General features: G+C 37.2%; 1 protein-coding gene across 1 annotated transcript; it reads right to left on the reverse strand.

The window, feature by feature from the left end:
* Positions 1–359: 359 nt before the first annotated feature.
* Positions 360–18,162, reverse strand: LOC131920735 (UDP-glucuronosyltransferase 2A3-like). The gene is given in 8 exon segments (XM_059275178.1): positions 360–654; positions 3,715–3,934; positions 4,335–4,422; positions 5,991–6,122; positions 8,715–8,863; positions 17,443–17,846; positions 17,848–17,888; positions 17,890–18,162. Coding segments are annotated over 8 exon segments (1,602 nt in total).
* Positions 18,163–20,300: the final 2,138 nt, after the last annotated feature.

A 20,300-nucleotide genomic window follows, 5' to 3' on the forward strand; every position in this document is an offset into this window, starting at 1 on the left:
AAGTATCTTCTCATAACACACTAAATTCCTGTGGTCATTCTTACATAATATGATAGGCTTGTGACATTGATCCTTACATACATCAATTACATACTGCTAGTCATCACTTCATATCTATAGAACATGTTTGGAATTAACAATTTCCATATCTGCGGACAGTAAGCAGATGATAAGACCGCCTACAAGATCATAACAGAAAAGGGTGAACAGATGAAATAAACCTAAACATTTATCATGATGTTTCATCAGAAAAAGAAGAACAGGATATTAGAAAATAGTATAAAAGCAGATGAATGCAAGCTCCTTGTGGCTAGAACTAATACAACTGTTACTCAGAACATCCTCAAACCTAGAAAGACCTAGTTCTTTTTTTTTCTGTTCCCTCTTTTCTTCTTTTCTGACATACAAAGTTTTCGACAAGTAAACAAGCAACATTTAGTGATGATAAATGCCAGAGTTGCAACACAGACCAGCAGGAACCCAATCACATCCAGAGAGTGATACTGAAACCAACTGAGGTCATGTGCTGCCACACGAAGGTGCTTGGCTCCTTTGTGGCGCATGACAAACTCAATCCAGAAGACGGCTCTGTCCAGGGGCTTCACTGGCTGTTCATGGTGAATTCTTGATAGCCTCATAGCATTTTCTTTGTAACTAAAAGTTAAACACACACAAACTGTTTTATTGATTGCTTATGAAACATCCTATACATTATGCAAGTCATCAGTCATATGTAAGTTGAGGAAATGCTTAATACTTTCTTGAACTTCGTTGATTTCAGAGGTTGTCAGAAGTTTAATGAAAAAGTTGTGTAAGCAATCTGTTCTTAAGATGATGTGGTCAGATATAGACTTAGAAAAATTGTAGGATCCAGTATTAAATCTTTAGTCTTATCTTTCTGAAAGAATTGTGATGTCATAGGAACTATAGTGTCTAAGACTATTTCCAGATAAAGACAGGGGGCATCCACATGTATGTGTGGCCAATAGAATCTAGGTTGGCGAACAGGCAGACAATAATTTTAGAATTCTGAGATCTTTCACTCCCTTATGCACATTTACATACCTCTGATCCAAAAGACAACGTCTCTCTCTCAGCAATGTGTGACTGGATACAAAAAACACTGTCATTTAAGAATGACATATACAAGTACAAGGACTTGGATGTTGTATAGGAAATAAAAATAGCTTCCTAAAATCAGATACCTCAGTCTATTTGGCACGAAATTTTGTTTGTTTGTTTGTTTGTTTTTCGAGACAGGGTTTCTCTGTGTAGCTTTGCGCCTTTCCTGGGACTCACTTGGTAGCCCAGGCTGGCCTCGAACTCACAGAGATCCGCCTGGCTCTGCCTCCCGAGTGCTGGGATTAAAGGCGTGCGCCACCACCGCCCGGCTGACACGAAAATATTTAAGAGTTTAGTCTTAATCATTTCTGAAACAACCCATTGCAGGAATCTATTTAAAAGTTTTCCCAATACTGAGTCAGAATTATTCTGTCTCATGTTGGTTCTATTTGGTTTCATTTCATTGGTGGCAATGTGGTTTGTGGATAGTTGCTTCAGGGCTGCTGCACTTCACTAGAGTTGAGGGAGTGGTCATGTGATCACCAGGCTCATGGAATGCAGTGGGTGCACTAGCCACAGCAGGGGACTACTTGTATGCGTTCTAATTTGCTCATTGTGAAAAAGAAAACAGAACAAACAAAACAAAAAAAGCCTTGTGTTTTTTATTTCACCGAACCACAAATAAAGTCAAAATATAGTTTCACAGGGTCATGCAGCTGAATTTTAGGCTAACTAGATTGGTGATAAAATACTAATATTTGCAAATTTGTTTTTCCAACAAGATTTTCTGCTTAGAAGTTAAATTTCAAATTTACATATATTTGGTAGAAAATATTGTGACTAATTTTTTTTTAAATCCCATTTTTATAAGCAGGGAAGGAAAATAAAGGACCTCGTTCATTAATTTAATTCACGTTTTAGTCACTAAATGTTTATGCACAAAACTGTTAAAATATCCTGAATAACTAACATAAAACTACCATTAACTACCTTTAACTACCATTTATATGTACAGTAAAGTGTACCCTCTTTTTCTCTTTTTTAAATTTTTGCGTGTGGAAGTGAACATGAGTGGGTGGCACATGCACACGTAGAGGTCAGAGGACAATCACTAGGTGTTAGTCTTCAAATTCTACCTTGTCTAAGACAAGGTCTGTTGTGCACTACTGTGCACACCAGCCCAGCTGGTCTGCTGTTGGAGATTCTCCTGTCTCTACTTCTCATTTTGCTCTAGAAGCCCGGGGATTACAGACAAAAGCTAGAACACTGGGGATCTGAACTCAGTCCTCCCACTTCTCAGCAAGAGCTTACACGGAGCACCCTACCCCAATCCCTGTTGAAATTCTTAATTGTTTTATATAATCAGATAATGGAATAAAAATACTCTTGCCTGTGTTCCCAGGCAATCTTAGAAATAGTATTTGGGTTAGTGTTAATATGAAGTTATTTTAAGTTAAATATCATTTTAGCATATATATAAATACACACACATATATACATATGTATGTACATATATGAGATTTCTAAAAGTATTTATATACTCTATATATGAGCTTTCTATAAGTATAATTATTTTAAGTTAAATACCATTTTAATGTATATGTATATACAATATATATATGATTTTTCTAAAGGTACATATTATATATATGTATATATGTGAGCTTTCTAAATATATACACATATATGAGCTTTCTGAGAGTATTTATGATTCTTTTTTGCATCAATTGTTTTAAAATTAATACTAAAATGTAATGAATATTCTGTGTATTAGTGTTTAAAAAATCATAAAATGTACCCACTCTGGTAGTTAATAAAAATGAATTAAATTATCACCAACTAAAAACTAAGAGTCTAATGTATCACACATCTATGTTAACAGTCACACAAAATAGTAGCTTGTCCTGAGGAATATTGACATTCTTTTTTTTTAAGTTTTTTAAATTCATTTTACATACCAATCACAGATCCCCCTCTCATCTCTCCTCCCACCCCCCCACCTTTCCCCCCACCCTTCATCCCCTCATCCAACAGGATAAGTTCTCCCATGGAGGGACAACTAAGCCTGGCACATTCAGTTGAGGCACTTTATCAGAGGTGAGCAAGGTGTCCAACCATAGGTAATGAGATCCAAAAAGCCAGCTCATGTACCAGGGATAGATCCTGATCACACTGCCCTTCTTAACCCTAAGGTTATATCCTGAAATTTATTTCTTGAATAGCCTAAATATTATGACATACTTACTCAGAAATAATTATTACATAATTGTAATGTTCAATAACACTATATATTCTTATTTTTGAAAAAAATAATATTGAGAATATTATTAGTTCTATCTTATATTTAATGATTATATCTAAGTGCTTTTATATTTATTTCTTAAATGAAAACTACAAGTGAATTTGTATATTCATAATATATTTTGCAAATGTATTGACTGGTACAATCTTCAAAGCAAATAATTTCCCCAGTCTCAGGAGCTAACTTTAGTAGATAAGAAATAAGAAAAGCATTTTCTTTTTCTTTTGTGTTTGTTTTATGTTATCCTGTTGGAAAATAAGACAATATACGATATGAAACATAGGAAATTTTACAGAATGATGGCAGGGCTCACCAGCGGCTGGCAGGTCTCAACAAACTGTCATACTTACGAAGGCTCATTAATGACGGCTCTCAAGGCCTTGAGTAAATCCGCACTTGTCAGCGTGTTGAAATTTACTTTCAGGGCTGCTCCTTTGGCCTGCATGTGAGCGATGTTGTCCGGCTGATCAGCGAATATGGGGACTCCCACCATAGGGATCCCGTGGTAAATGGCCTCGTAGATTCCATTTGTTCCGCCGTGAGTGATGAAAGCTCTGGTTTTGGGATGTCCTGTTTGAGGGACAGAGTGACAGGTGGCTATGGATTTCAAGCCATCAAACTGGCACAAAAGTGCATAGTGTGAGTCACTGAAGAAGGAAACACAACCTGCAAAGACTGGGCACTTGAGACCTTTCCTCCCTAAAATTAACCCCTTCTTTGCTGAATGAGAAGGTATCACTGGAGTCATGAAATCTAATGGAGTCCTGAAGACTGATGAGAATCTTAACTGAGGATGCTCTTTTGTGACCCAAGGCAGAACAAAAACAAAAACAACCCCTAACTTCATGACTAATTATTTAATTATGCTTGTCTCTAAAGTGGAAGTGCGATGTGAAAATTTAAATTATTCAATGTTATCAACTGATTTGATGGTTTTCTGACTGCATAACTTATCACCCCAAGGTCTTACCGAGGAGATCATTCTGGGGAATCCAACTAAAAAGCCGTGTATTGGATCCTAATGTGGCTGGTTTCTTGCCCGAGTATCTCCACAAAACCTGTTGAAGACAATGCTGTGATTTTGCAGGCTGAAAACACACAATGAGGATATGATATGGCCATGATGTTATTTAGGACAAAGGTAGCCTATTTATTAGGTGATCCTTGAGAAGGGAGTATATTTCTGGCAGCTTGTAAAAATTAAGAGATGGAGTAGACCTGTTCATAACAGCTTCTATGAATAGTCTAATATGGAACAAGAATTTAAGTGAAGAACTACTTTATTAAATCAGAATATTGGATTCAAAACTACTATGAATGTGAATGCTACACACATCTATTTCACGTGATCTATTGATCCTAATCTTCATGTTCAAAATGTGATTTTTTTTCCAAAAGTATAACTAGGTTTAGTGTTTTGGTAAACTTCTCTACTATCTATTTGGTGACTTTCTTTTCCTCTTCTCATCCCCTTCCTTACTTGACTCTGCCTCTCACCTTCTCTTTTTGTTTCTCCTTCTGTCCTTTCCTCTTCGTCCCTCTTTGGTCTTTCTCTCTCTCTCTCTCTCTCTCTCTCTCTCTCTCTCTCTCTCTCTCTCTCTCTCTCTCTCTCTCTCTGCCTCTCTCTGCCTCTCTCTGTTCCTAGACTAGATTGAGTTGTTTGGCTAAAAATTTAACATTTTGTTACATAGTACTTCCTGCAGAGAGAATGAGAAAATTTCATGTAACTAAAAGACTAATTAGACTGTAGACATAAACACAAGCTTTTAGAAGCATAGTTAGCATGCTTCATACAATTTTATATACTTTGTCTAGCATATAAATATAAAGCTATATAGAGAATGCAAACATAGGATTCTATCTATTAAGTGTATAAATTTACCAAGTACAAATTGAAAGATTAATATTCTTTTCTATTACAAATTAGAAATTAAAATTCTTTGGCTGTACTTTGAAAGTACAGACTCTTTGATTTAAGAAGAATTAGTAACTTAAGGTGTCTACTTGTAGATGAATTACACTTTGGTAAAGTCCTACTAAAACCTGTAGTCCTTTTTATGCCTGTTTTCCATCTGCTGTGTGTGTAACCTTTCCCATCTTGGGGGACACTTTGCTAAATCGTAAATTGGAGTTTTTGCCAGCATCCAGTGCAGGCCGTGGGATTTCAAGTGGTCTTGGATCTTCCTCATTGAGGTTTTGTACCTAATGTTATGGTAACTTACTATACTGTGTTCACTTGCTGTCCCTGGGAGACCTGCTCTTATTTTGAAGAGAAATGGAGGAGGAATAGATCTGAGGAAGAGCAGAGTTTTGGAGTGGGAGTGGGAACATTGGAGGGAAGGGAAATTGCAGTGGAATGTAAAGTAGGAGAGAGGAATAAAAGGAAAAAAGAAGGCGAAAAACTACAAAAGCATGTTTTCCCATAGTCGTGCTAAGTCAGTAGGCAAATGATCAAATGTATCTACAAATACCACTCATATGTTCAATCAATATTTACAGAAAGCTAGTGTCAGCTGTGGTCCTTGAGTGACAAGACTCAGCTTCCATCTTCAAAGGACCCTGTCAGCTGTGCTCTCCAGTCAGTCCTGAGCTGCTCCGCTCCCCAGGATCAAGTGCATGCACCAACCTTCTGAGGAATCTGGGCAAGCGCCGAGGCAATGAGATTGGCCTTTTCTTCTGTCAGGTTTTTAACCATTGAACCCAGAGAAAACACCACAACACCATGTTCCCCCGAGCTCTGGACAAATTCTTCCATTTCCTGCAAGTATAACGTTCTTTCCATTAAAAACACCCACCACCCCACCCCCACAGGGGCTCATACCCTTCATCCTAGTACTCTAGAGGTAGAGGAAAACAGATCTCTGTGAGTTCAAGGACAGCCCAGTTTAACATAGTGAGTTCTAGGTCAGGCTGGACTACATAGTAAGACCTATCTCAAAAGCAGACAGTATTATAAGGGGAAAAGGACAGAAATTAGTAAAACTGTCAGAGAAATTCTTAGACCAATTCTGTCATATGACTTGTAAGACTTGTAGTCTTTTAAAGAGGAAACACCTCTGAAACATACATAAAATAAATGCAGTGAAAGCATGATCCCACATCAAAACAGAAGGGAACAGCAGCTCCTGACAGCTTATCTCCCATTAAGTGGAATTGTTGCTTTCAAAATTTAACACTCCTAAAACCATTGAGCTGTTTGCAAAACTGGGGCATTATACCACGGAAGCAAGGCTAGGTAGGATTTTAGTATTATTATGTCTGCTACATAAAAAAAAAAAATACTGTTAGATTGATCCACCTTCTTTCTTTATTGTTAGATAAACAATCAAGGCTACTTTTATTCATAATTGTCTTCACTACTTCATAGAATCAAGAAGAAATCCGTTTTGGTAGGATTTTTATAGTTACACCCTTAAGAAGAACATAGTGAGTAATTTACTGCTATAATCATAGTGACATTTGTGGACAATGCTTATTGTCTCCCTGATGGATTATATCCCACCTAATTCTGACAATAATTATACCAACTGGAGCCTTACAGTCAAAGTAAAAGAATACTTTACAAACAAGCTTCTCTAAATGTTCACATTTTAAAAAATTTGCTCCGCAAAGAATGAAACTGAGCTCTTCACAGGATAACATGTGAATGCTACTGTTTAGACATAAATCCTGTGTTCTTTGTGGCCAAAAAAAAAATTTACAATGAATGGATGGAAGTAGACTGCTATTTTCAGCTCACATTAAGATTTTTAAGTACTTCACTATATTTTTGTTAAGTAGTTTTTGTTTTAGAGACAGTCTTTTTATGCATCTCAACCTGGCCTAAGACTCAAGATTCCCCTTCCTGCAACTTTCAAGTGATGAGATTAATGTGGGTCTTGACTGGTGCACTAATTTCATTGTTTTAACTTGTTCCCAAATGTATATTTATATTATAACACACACACACAAGCACACACATAGAAATACACCATTGACAGACAAACAGACACACACACACATACTCATACACAGGCACTTACATAGAAACACACATTGACAGACAGACAGACAGACAGACACACACACACACACACACACCACTCGAATGACATTGAACTTTTACTTGAGTGAGCCTCATCTTCTTCTTCTGTATTTCCAAAAAGATGAGGACCATGACTGACATTTACTTGATCAAACTCTATTTTGTTAGACAACCTGAACTTGGAATGAAGTTACCCCTTACTCCTATGAAGTATGTCTAAGCACTTTTGTGGAGTTTTTCACGTGCAGGGACTCTAAAAAGTTAAATCTAATAGTGTGGTATGGAGTTTACCTAGCAAGCAATCTTTTATTTCTTAAATATTGATTCATTGAATTTTATACAGCAATATTCAGTTAAGCTTGCTGACAGCTATAACATAAGAAAAGCATATTCAGAACACTAAGATGAAAGTTTACATTTAAATACACCCTGCACAGCTATACAGGAATACAGACCTCTTCAGGAAACACCAGTCTTCTAAAATTCTGTGCTTGGGGGCTTACAAATCAAATAAATTCATATTTGTCTCCTCCTCTCTACTGATACAGTTTTCCTACTATCTTGTTTATTTCCCAGTGATTTTTGTTTCAACATTTCTGACATTCACCTTTGCTTCATAAGGTTTAAGATGTTATATGTAATTTTCTTTTAACTTCAAAAACTCCTGACTTTATACTCATAAAGGCCCTACATACCACTTTAGTCTAACTGTTTTATTGCTTTTACTTGATGCTGATGACTCTCAATTTACACCAATTGGCCATTTTTTAGACTTTTCAAAAGCTTTCTTCAGTTGAAATAATAAATCTTTGGTCCTTTACCATACGTAAATGAAAGGCAAACCCATCACTGTCAACTCTGGCTAATTTTTCCACCAATGACTACTACAGAAATAAAATGTCAGCACACCAATTAATGCCTAAGATTAATTAATTAATTAATCAGGTCTGAGATGCCCTGGTTCTGATGGCCTTTAATGTATACCTTCTCTGACTCATTAAATCCTAAAATATTTGCCCAAATTTCTCAAGAAGACATCTTTCTTTACCAAGCTGTTGTGCAGAAATCCGGTTCACAGCTCTGTCAGGCATGTGAAGATGACTGTAGGAAGTCTCCGTGGTGATCTTTGGGGCTCTTTTTTTCATTACTCACTGCAGTATCCACAATACAGACACACAGATACTTTTAATACATCATTCAAATTTTATTCTTAATCCTAAATTCTTCAGTAAACTTTGAAAGATCCAGCAAGTTTCCTCCAAGAGTAACTGTGATGAGGGAAGTCAATTACCCTGGTACGGGGAAATTCCTTCATCACAGACTTACCTTAGGTAATGGCTTGGCAGGTTTACAGTGCAGCCCTCCCACAAACTCAAAATTTGGTAAATATGGACGAGGGTATTCAAAATCCCAATATGTCCGGATTAGCCAAATGTCAGCTTTACCAATGGTCTCACAGAGCGTGGTGGGTCTTCCTTGAAAACATACAGAAAGTTGAGTGAGTGGACAAAATTAGCAGTGAGGTTTGCTGAGAAAAAAACTGCACCACAGGGAGACAGAAGAGTTGGTGCAGAGGTTAACAGCTCTTGCTACTCTTACAGAAAACAGCTCTTGCTACTCTTACAGAGAACCTGCATTCCCAGCACCTACATGGCAGCTCATAAGCATCTGTATCTTTAGTTGCAAATGATCTGATGTCATCTTATGGTTTCTACAGGCATCAGACACACATGTGGCATACAGACATGCATGCAGTCAAATACTAATACAAAGAAAGAATATAGTATACAAGTGTCCCACATTTCCACATATGTTGTTAAGAAGAACATTTCAATCCTCTAGTTTGCTTATCATGACTATATGTTTAAAGGAAGGGAGGAAGGGCTGTGGGAAGAGAAGAAGCAAGGAGTTGGGAGTAGTAAACGTAGTAACTGTAATTTCATAACAGTAAAGCAATGATGATGTGAATACAGCTACAATGACTGATAAATTTCACAATCATTTGTTCTCTACAATTGCATGACTGAAGATAGGTTACCTCCATTTTAAAAAGCCTCTTCTCACCTCTCAGTGGTTTCTGATTCCACCCAAGAATGCATCCCTGTTTTATCCCTTTCTGTCCTCTGCTCTATCTATAATTTTGTGGGATCCCACGAAACTCAGTCTAGACTTTCTTCCTGAGTCAAATCCCATCCCTTAAATTGATTTGTCAATATTTTTTCCAGTAAGAAATGATTGATAAATACACACTCAGTACAATCTTCACTTAGGGATGAGACATACAGATGTAGGTATCCACAATATCACAAATTTAACCTTATTGTTAAGTGATTTTTTTTTTAAAGAAACAGTAGTCTCTACCAATTTGAAAGGACATGGCTTTTTAATGAGATGGCTTTTAATTCAAAGACATCTTAGAGGTAACTTGTGTTTATGGCTAGATGTCTGACTGATTGACACAGACAAGTGGACATCTTAGTAGATGTCAGTCATTGGTCTCTCAAATGAAAAGGACATTTACCAAGTTGATATTTATATGCAACTTTTCTAAGCTATCCAGATAATAAATCCTGTCTGATGGTAAGTGAGAAAATTAATGCATACAAATCCTCACCAATTTTGTACAAAAAGTAATGCTTATTTTCTTAGTTCATCTTTTAATTGCTTCAGCGTAGCTTACCTGTAATCTTGAGTCACTATGTGGACGAGAATAAAAAAAAATGCCAAACAATTGCAGATTCAGTTCTTTGATAGCTCGATAACTAATAAGCACAGCTTGCTTTTTTAATGTATTTATGGGTCTTTCCATTAGAGAGAAATAAACTCTGAGCTTACTGTATGGCACTGTAATTTTGCCTCCTTTAGTTCATACTGTAGAGCCAATTGTTTCACATTGAGAATTTATAGTAACTCAAACCAGAGTAACATCAGTGGACAATGTAACTTGCCCAAATTCGACAAGTATTTTGAGGTTAAACCCACAGGAATTCTTTTTGGATTGATTATGTGATGAGAAAAAAATAAGAGTTGGAGGTATGATTAATCTGGTTAAAATATAAATAACCAGAAACCAAGAGAATAGGACCATTACCAGCAAACAAATTGTAAACACAAGTTTATCATTAGAGTTGGTGATTGGAAGACGGGAGAGTGGCAGAAAGATATGAAATGGGCATATGGCCTGCAAAGCATGCCAACTGTGGATGTTTGAAGATGAAACTCAGGCCCCGTCTGAGTGTTCATCACAGGAGTAATAGTTCCACATTTTTGCTTCTATAGAAAGATCTAGCTCTACCAAGACATCTACCACTCTCCATCATTATCTTTACTATATTGTCATTATTTATGCTCTGGTGTTTTTCTGCATTATAATTTTATGATAACATTTTTGTTTCTATCTGCTTTCTGCTTGTTTATTCTCTCAGGGCTTTACTTATAACCAGTGTATCCAAGGTCCAAAGTAGTGTATTCATAGTTCTAGCACTTCTATTTCTTTCTTTTTTTTTTTTTTTTTTTGAGGTAGAACTGAGACCAAGACTCTATTTATCTTAAATACAAATTGCCTAACATACCACTTTCTTGGTACATTGTAAGGTATTATTTGCTGGGTGTTAAAATACTGTGAAAAGAGTGTAGCACAAATTTAAAATCATATATTATGCTACGTATTTAAATGTATTTCATTTAATATCACAAAAGGGGGATTTATTAGAAATGTATGTTATGGAATAAACTGTTTCCTTTCAGTTCCTATATGTTGAACCTGAATGTATTTCTACAAGGCTTTTAGAGGTGAATCAGGTTAAAATAAGGAAGTCAATACACCATTACACTATGGCTGCCATCTTTCTGAAAGAGAACAGGAACGTTTCATTGTAAAGAAATGAGCTTATGACTTGTCAAGACCAGGAAATAAGCTCCTGTTGGCACTTGATATTGACTTTCTAGCTTTCAGAACAGGAAGCATTATTTTTAGAAGATATCTGGTTAACTAGTCAAAGCAGCATAACAAACTAGTGCACTCAAAGAGATGAATTAGGCAATGTTAGAAAATCTAGCATGACATTGATTAGCAGTTCATGTTTCCTCATTATATCTTGTAGAGTGGACATGGATTCAGATGAAAACTACGTATAAAATTGTAATACCCAGTCAATCATGAATTATTGAGGGCTTGTCTGAGCCAAGGCTTCCCCTGAAGTCCTTATCTAAGGAGAAGGAACACTGCTGTGGGATGGTCTGTATGTCAAGTGTGTTGCTGATTGGTCAATAAATAAATCACTGATTGGCCAGTGGTCAGGCAGGAAGTATAGGCGGGACAAGGAGGAGAATAAAGCTGGGAAGTGGAAGGCTGAGTCAGAGAGACACTGCCAGCCGCCATGATGAGAAACAGCATGTGAAGATGCCGGTAAGCCACGAGCCATGTGGCAAGGTATAGATTAATAGAAATGGATTAATTTAAGCTGTAAGAACAGTTAGCAAGAAGCCTGCCACGGCCATACAGTTTGTAACCAATATAAGTCTCTGTGTTTACTTGGTCGAGTCTGAGCAGCTGTGGGACTGGCAGGTGAGAGAGATTTGTCCTGACTGTGGGCCAGGCAAGAAAACTCTAGCTACAGAACACAGCTCTGCTCCTTCTCAAATCCAGGAATGCTTGCTTGGCAGAACCAGTAATGGCCTAGGGCCAGGGCTTTTGGGGAGCTGTGGCTCTATACTTAGAGAAACAAACACTTGCCATTATTATGGGGTTATAGTTAGCAGTATCTAGTCTGATGTGTGTGTGTGCTTGATCTATGATGGTCTTGATATACCCCTTAATCTCCTTGTGAAACATTGTTTGGTTAGTTTCCCACTGGTTTCATCTAATTTCTCCTCTGTAAATAGTGTATAAGATGCTGTACTTTTTAATAAGCTTGCTTGAAATAAGACAGCTTATGCAAGAGCACCAACCCCAGCATTCCTAGCTTTTCCTTTATCTTCTCACCTCCTAGCCACTCCTCATTTAAGGTCTTGTCAATGAAGAGTAACCTGCTGGTCCAGGTTGGTCAGTAGACAAGAAGACAAACAATGAAAAAGAAGAATGAAAGCTAATATTGAGGAAATAAACCTTACTTTTTTAGCCTCTCAAAAACACATTTTTGAGTCTAATTTAAATATCCAGATTTCTGTATTACCCTCTCCAAACTGTAGACCATACTAGGAAACCTTTTCATGATAATGACCAACTATGATAAAACTGTCCACACCTCATATATCTAAGTTTTATTCTTAATTTCGGAGACACATAATAATGGCAGGTACCCTCGTCTGACAGGTTAATTCTAAAAAAACTTCAATGCAGTGGAAATAATTCCTATACCTGGCCAAAAAAAAAAAAAAAAAAGGACATACTATGAAAGTTAAATTTCATTGCATATCATTTTTCTTCTTTTTCCTGATAGAGATATGTAAATTTCTTCAGGGCCAGCATAAGGAAGCTATATAGGGTCCAGAGGTGACCTAGAATGCATGTCATGTTGACAGCTGGACTTGCTAATGTGTAAGAATCACCCAGGTGGCACTAGTTTTGAAGGCATGGAAGATGCCTTCTCAGATGGAAAACAACTGAGGTTTGTCACTGTGTGGCAGGACTGACATCCCTGAAGAGAGGCAAGAAGAGGCCACTGGTGAAGGTATAGCCTTGGTTGAAGTAGAATGTAGCATAATAGAGATACAAGTACTTTAGGGCAGCTACAGCTGTGGAATGGATCTGGTCTGGGCCTATGCAACAAGCTACCCATACTACAGAGGCAGATTTGAAGAGGTGGAGCTGCACAGGCCCTTTGGTTTCCAGGAGATCATGAGTAGTTCTGAGATGTCAAATATGGAGTTTTCTCACTGTTGAATTTTATTCTGCTTTGATCTGATTTTGCCTTTGTCTTGGTTCTTTTCTTGGAGTTAGAAAGTATATAATTTATCTTTGGTTTTTACAGGATCCCATAGTAAGAGATGTTGGACTTTTAAAGACATTACATTTTAAAGAGGACTTTAGACTTCCAAGTATTGAGGGTTTTTTTAAAGACTGTGGGACTTTTAAAGTTATATTATGTTTCATATATTGATATTCGTGTTAACATAACATCTTGGTGACAACTGCGAAGGGAAAGGTTATAGATGAATAGTGATATGTTTTTCTATCAACTTGACAAGGGGTCAATTGTGATGGCCAGCTGTTGTCAACTTGACACACATCTAGACATAGCTGGGAAGAAGGAATCTGTTGTGTGATATTTTGTTTGTATTATGACAAATAAAGCTTTCCTGGAGACCAGAGGGCATAGCTAGCCACTAGTTATTCACAGATGCCAGGCAGTGGTGGCATACACCTTTAATCCCAGCACTTGGGAGGAAGAAGCAGGAAGATCAAGAGTTCAAGGCCACCATGGGCTACACAAGATTGAACCAGTCCAAAAGAAACACAGAGCCAGGCAGTGGTGGTGCACACCTTTGATCCCAGCACTAGGGAGGTGGAGACAGGAATATAAGATGGGTGGAGACAGGATCTCCCCCAATTCAGTCTGGAGATTTGTAGAGACAGGATACCCCACTCCCTCATTCAATCTTAGGACTCCTAGAGGTAAGAAGTCTCTAGTGGCTTAATGCTCTGCTTCTCTGATCTTTCAGTTTTCACCTTCGATATCTGACTCAGAGTTTTTATTTAATAGGAATAACTTGGATCACACTTCAAGAATCTTTGTTGATCTATTACCTATATCAAATTGGCCTCTAGGAAAACTTTAGTACATATTCTCGGTTGATAATTAGTGTGGGAGGGCCCAGCTCATTGTGAAGGCAGGGTCACTACTGGGAAGGAAATTTTGGATGGTATAAAGAAGTGGGCTGAGTAAGCCATTGGAGTAAGACATTAAGCAGTACTCCACCATGGCTTCTACTGTCAGTCAAAGGCAAATTCAAAGTAAGAGGCTGAGTAGAAGTCACAAACATGAGTGCACATAATTACCACCATTCCTATATGACAAAGATGCCAAAAAGACACAGAATCTTCAACAAAGGACAGTGGGAAAACCGGGTGATACACAGAGAAGAATGAAATTAACCTGTGTCTATCAACTTGTACAAGAGCAGCTCCAAGTGCAGCAAAGATTTCAAAGAGTGAAAACTAGAAAACCTGAAACTGTTTTAAAAAAAATAGAAAAATTCTACAAAAATAAATTCAGAAAATTAAGCACTGCAATTCCACAAATAGGACCTCATAAACTGAAGAGAAGAGAAAGAATTTGAGTGAAGAGCAAGAAAAAAAACCCTTATTTTTTTTACCTCTCAAAAACACATTTTTGAGTCAGATTTAAATATCCAGGTTTCTGTATTATACTCCCTGAATTATAGATGATCCTAGGAAACTTTTTCATGATGATGAGCAACTATGATAAAACAGTCCATACCTAATTCACAATATTCTACAGTTATGCATCAGATACAGTGTTAATAACTCGAACATACAAAGAACTCAAATATAACTATCAAGGAAAAAGCAAAACAATTGAAAGTTAGTGCTGGCTGGAGAGATGGCTTAGAGGTTAAGAGCACTGGCTGCTCTTCCAGAGGTCCTGAGTTCAACTCCCAACAACCACATGATGGCTCACAGCCATCTGTAATGAGATCTGGTGCCATGTTCTGGCAAGCAGGCATATATGCATGCAGAATACTGTATACATAATAAATAAATCTTTAAAAAAAAGAGCAGTAAAACTGGGTGCTGTATCTAGAAAGAGACTTCTCAAGAGAAACACAAAACTGCGTAAGGGGTATCTCTAAAAGTGCTTAATATCCTAAGCAATTAGATAAATGAAAATTAAAACTATTCTGATATTTCATTCTACTCCACTTACAATGGCTACCCAGAGACAACTGACAACAAATGGCTGTAGGAATAGAAAAACATTATTTCATAAGCTTACTTAAAAATACTTAAAAGTGTGTTTGTACACACACACACACACACACACACACACACACACACACACACATATATATAAAATTATGCCACAAAGCACACAGAGTGATAATATCTCCAAGCCCCACAAGAATCATAGACCACCTAACAAAAATCCCAATTCCAGGCATGGGAAAAACCTTCTCCAAGTTGTTGTTAGTCTGGAGGAGTCCAAGAGATACCTACCACAACTTAAGTTTTAGCTATTAGTGGCTCACAAAATCTGAAAGATCCTATTGATCAAGAGACTACTCAGTTCTGAAATAGAATGTAGAGGAATCCAGGCAAAAACTGACCTGGACACATCGTTCCTGAGGGCTAGCTCTCCAAGTATTGAACTGCTATGTAAGCTGCCACAGGAAAAAAACAATCAATTGTCCTACCAGTTTAAAGCTTAAATAAAATGAAGTTCCACTAACAATTTTTAATTACAGAGAAAATAGTGGCAAACTTTACTGTCATACACCAAGATTCCTGCCTCCCTCCGTGTGACCCTGCTGAGTAGAAGATGGTTAGGCTTTACTCATAATTCCTACAGCAATGTGCACAGTAATTTATCTTGCTCCTCTGTATTCCAATTATCTCTGAGCCAGAGCTGAGTTCATGATACTGGTCATATTTAACTTAAGACATGGATTGAAAGCTGGGACAGTAATTCAATATGGCTGCCGTATCTCTAAAAAAAAGAACTAGGAACACATTTGCAGAGAGGTTAAGTAATACAAGGGAAAGAAGCTGTCTGCAAGAGCAGGGAATAGGTCTGAGACAAACCAGCCTGGACCTGTTGAGATGGACCGAAGGTAAAAGTTCTTGCTTTGTCATCATTGTCCACTCAACAGACTCAAAGTTGTCCTCTGACCCCTACATAGGCATCCTGGGGCATGGACATCACACAAACACACAAAAATAATATATGAAATTAAATGTAAAACTAGGCACAAGGCCAGACAGTGATTGATATTGAATTTTTATTATGCAGAGTTTTGAGAAATATAACCCTTTCAAAAAGGATGAGGCTTTGGCATAGTCACTGGAGACTGCTTCATAATATATTGTCAGGGTAACAAAATTGCTAGAATGGTCTATACTTCAGGCAGTGCAATACAGATACCTGGAAACAACATCAAACTCTAAAAGACTTGATTTCTTCAGAGGTTAAAGCAAAGTAAAAGTTTTCATCTCCTCATCAAGGGCTTATACTGTATTTTTAATTTCATTGTCTTTTCTTCTCTTTCTTTCTCTGTAGCACAGGCTGGTCTTGTCATTCTCTTTTCTAATAACTGATTTTTGTCTTACAATATGATGTTCACTCTGAGACTGAGATTATCAGTTTCTATTCAGTTTTTTCTTAAGGCGAATCTGAATGATTTAATAACTACAAAACAGGAACACATGGAGGTATAAAAATATGTGATAGTTTAATTTTTGATGGTGCTAGACTGCCAGGGCTGCCCTAGTCACAGTTTTCCGTGAGTAATCCTTTAATGGCAGCATGTATTAAAATATCAGGCACCCCAATTGACAGGAGAATGGAGTATATTTGAGAGCAGTAATTTGCAGTTGCAAATATTTGTGGAGTGAAATTCAGAGGTAATGAATACATACTGAATTATTTTCATCTTAAAATTAGTTTATATTTCATCTTATTACTGCCATAAAGATTTCTTCTTTTTGGAACAATGTATTTCCAATAAGATATCTATCTTCCTTGAAAGGATATAATGAGCTGTAATTAATTGTCTTCTTGTATCTGACAAATAAAATCATGTTCTATTCTCTTAACATGATCTTTGAATCCCTTTTCTTAGATTTGATGATGACCTATTAAATTTCAAAGTACTACTAAGCCATTTAACAATTATAAACAAAAGGTAATAATATCATAATGATTTCATCACACTTCCCTGCTTAGTTATCAATAACCAATTTATTACTTTAACTTGTAGAGTTTTACATGAAAAGGAAAGTTTATAAAATGCATTTCTTTCATTGTTTTGAAACATTTATTAAACTTTAAAATACTATCTAACAACCAACTTAGCATAAAATGTAGTCTCTTACCTAGTGCTTTACTGTAAAACTGATCCCAGAACGCAAAGTCATATTGTTGGAGCCCAAATTCAAAAAACAGTGACAGCATCATATTTTTTACCCTTTCTGTGAAGGTCATGTTGTCTGATAGTTCACTCATGACAACTGGTACATAGGAGAGTGGAATTGGAAGCTGGCCACAGTATTTCTCTATGGTGTAGCCCATGCTAAACCTCAGGGTGTTCACAAAAGGGACCTGAAGCACCTCTGCCACCAGCTCTCCACAGGGAATGACAGGGTCTATAACCATTACATCGTATTTTGCATCCTGGAGCTTGTTCATGAATGTCTGGTTGTACAATGCACTCCTACAAAGATGTTCAAAGTTAGCAGTCAATTGAATAAAGAAATCTCGCAATGTTTTGCTGCTTGCCAAGGGGCAATTTTGGAATGACATTCACAGCCACGTTTAAAAAAATCATTTAGATAATTCTCGGCAATCTCGTCCTCATGCGACACAGGGATATTCTCAAAGTTCAGTGCAGAATCTTTACTCTGATCTATGATGATATCAGAAAGCTTCAGGACTGTCCCCTCATGTCCTCTCTCGACAAGCTCCTCAAGAACAGTCTTTAAGTTCAGCCGGTGACTCATATCACAGGGCCACACAAGGACCTTGCCACAGAAGCCACAACTGGTACAGCAAAGCTGCAGCAGAAGAACTGCCATAGCCCACTTCTCAGAAGCCATGATGTGCCTCTCCAAGCTGCTCTGCTGATATAGTGTTTATTCAGTTGAGCGTCAGTTTAGATATGAAACAAATCAAATATTAACTTCCAAAGTTATGAAAACACACAGGTCAAGAGATGTCTGTCTGATACAGTGCCCATGGGATATTTTTCTGGAAATTACAATCATTTAAATACTTATGAAGAGCAGGATCCAGTTGTTTTACATACTTTTTACTTAGTATTTATTAATACAATAAGGAGTAACAAATCCACCTCATTGTATATATTCCGTTCAATTATTGTCATTTTTTGCTCAGATTTGCAATTTTTTTCTCCTTTTCATGTTGGTTTGATCCTTATTTGACTTGACCCTATTGTGATTAGGATAGAGTAGTACAGGATAGGGAAAATAGAATAGAATAGGATGGAGTTATATGTAATGAATATAATGGAAAAGAATAACTCATCAGCATAAAACTTTCATAGCAAACTCTCAAAAAATTGTCTGTTACATAGCAAGTCTGCTTTTGCTCCATAACTGCTATGGATGCTACTATTATTGACATGGGAACATGTGGATGTCTTTGAGAAGCCATTGTGTCTTTCTTTGCTCTGTACTTTGTTTGAAACTTGAAGTGAACGTAACTAAATGCCTACCAAAGTCTGGCTCTTGTTTTCCTAGTTTCCCACTCCTTGGCAATAATCAAATTAAAAAATATATGAATATATTCTCAGCTTACCCAAGCATTAAGAATAGAAAGGGTGATACAGCCTTGAAACAGATTTGGATGAATGTGCAGAAAGGAAAAACTGCGTGCTCTAGTAACCCACAGGAAGAAATCTCTACTTACCATCTTATATCTGTGCAGAATTTGGTATGCATATGATTAAGTAAGATGTCTTGTGGAAAACAGGATCAAATCAAGAAATGATTATATTACTTAATACACTAGTCAAAACAATGAACCACCTGAACTACTTCCACTAGTAATTAGCCATTTGTGCCTTGAGACCAGTGGTTCTCAACCTGTGGATCATGACTGTTTTGGAGGTTGCATATCAGATATCCTGTCTATCGGCTATTACCTTATGATTCATTTCAGTAGGAAAATTACAGTTACGAAGTAGCAACAAAACAAGTTTATGGCTGAAGGTCACCACAACATGAAGAATTGTATTAAATGGTCACAGGAAAATGCAGGTTGAGAACCACTGCTTTACACCCTATAAAATGAAGATCTGAACAATAACCAGGTCTCTAAAGTCACTTCACTCATGTAGCCCATTGTCAATCATGAATGTGTATCCCTTTTTAATATAGAATACCATTTTGCACCAAACAAACTTTCTTGCTGCTTTCGCAAATCTGGTGTGCCTGTCCTCGTTTTAAGTTGTTTGGAAAAGAGGCCAAGAACCTGGAACACCTGTCCTAGAACATAAGCACCAGCAACATTGGGCAAAACATCCAGGGAATAAGGGAGTAGTTTCTCCCTTGAATATTAAAATTTCCCTCCCTACTCTCTGAGTCCTCTCTTTCATTCTGAAGGTTTGGTCTGAAAGAGACACCAGGCTGTGGCTTCCCCACCATACAACAAGAGGATGGCTGCAGGTTGAAATTTCTCACCAGTTCCCTCCTTTGCTTGAGATAGCAAATGGCAGTGAGAGGTGGTAAAATCTGGGACAAGATAAATCTACCTCCCCTTCTCTTAACATTGTTTTGGTTCTCTGACTCAATTTCAAACTCTTGCAGCTACCTGAGAGTTTAAAAAGGTATTTTCCTCTTTTTTAGCCTCATGTAAATATGAAATAATTCTTATATGTTTATTCTTTTGGAAATGCAAACCTGAAGAGTGTGGTTTATTGCTTGTACTGTGGTTTCTCTTGAGTAACTCATACACTAGTCTGAAGAAGGAAACAGGTGATTAAAGAAAATGGAAAAAGCTCAGTAATGCAGTGACTGTAGGTTCATTTCCAAATATCCACAACATCGCTTATCATGGGTAGTTGCCAAGGCTTGCAGTATCAGATAGTTTCCTCTTTGATGAGTGGGTCTTATGTCTAATTAGAGAGGTCTTGGTTACTGTCAAGGTATGTGTGCCATGATTGCACCCTTAGGGTCTTAATGACATGCTGATCATTGATGTGACTCACAGATCC

Source organism: Peromyscus eremicus, chromosome 10 (assembly GCF_949786415.1).
Source record: "Peromyscus eremicus chromosome 10, PerEre_H2_v1, whole genome shotgun sequence".
In the NCBI taxonomy this organism is placed as follows: domain Eukaryota; kingdom Metazoa; phylum Chordata; class Mammalia; order Rodentia; family Cricetidae; genus Peromyscus; species Peromyscus eremicus.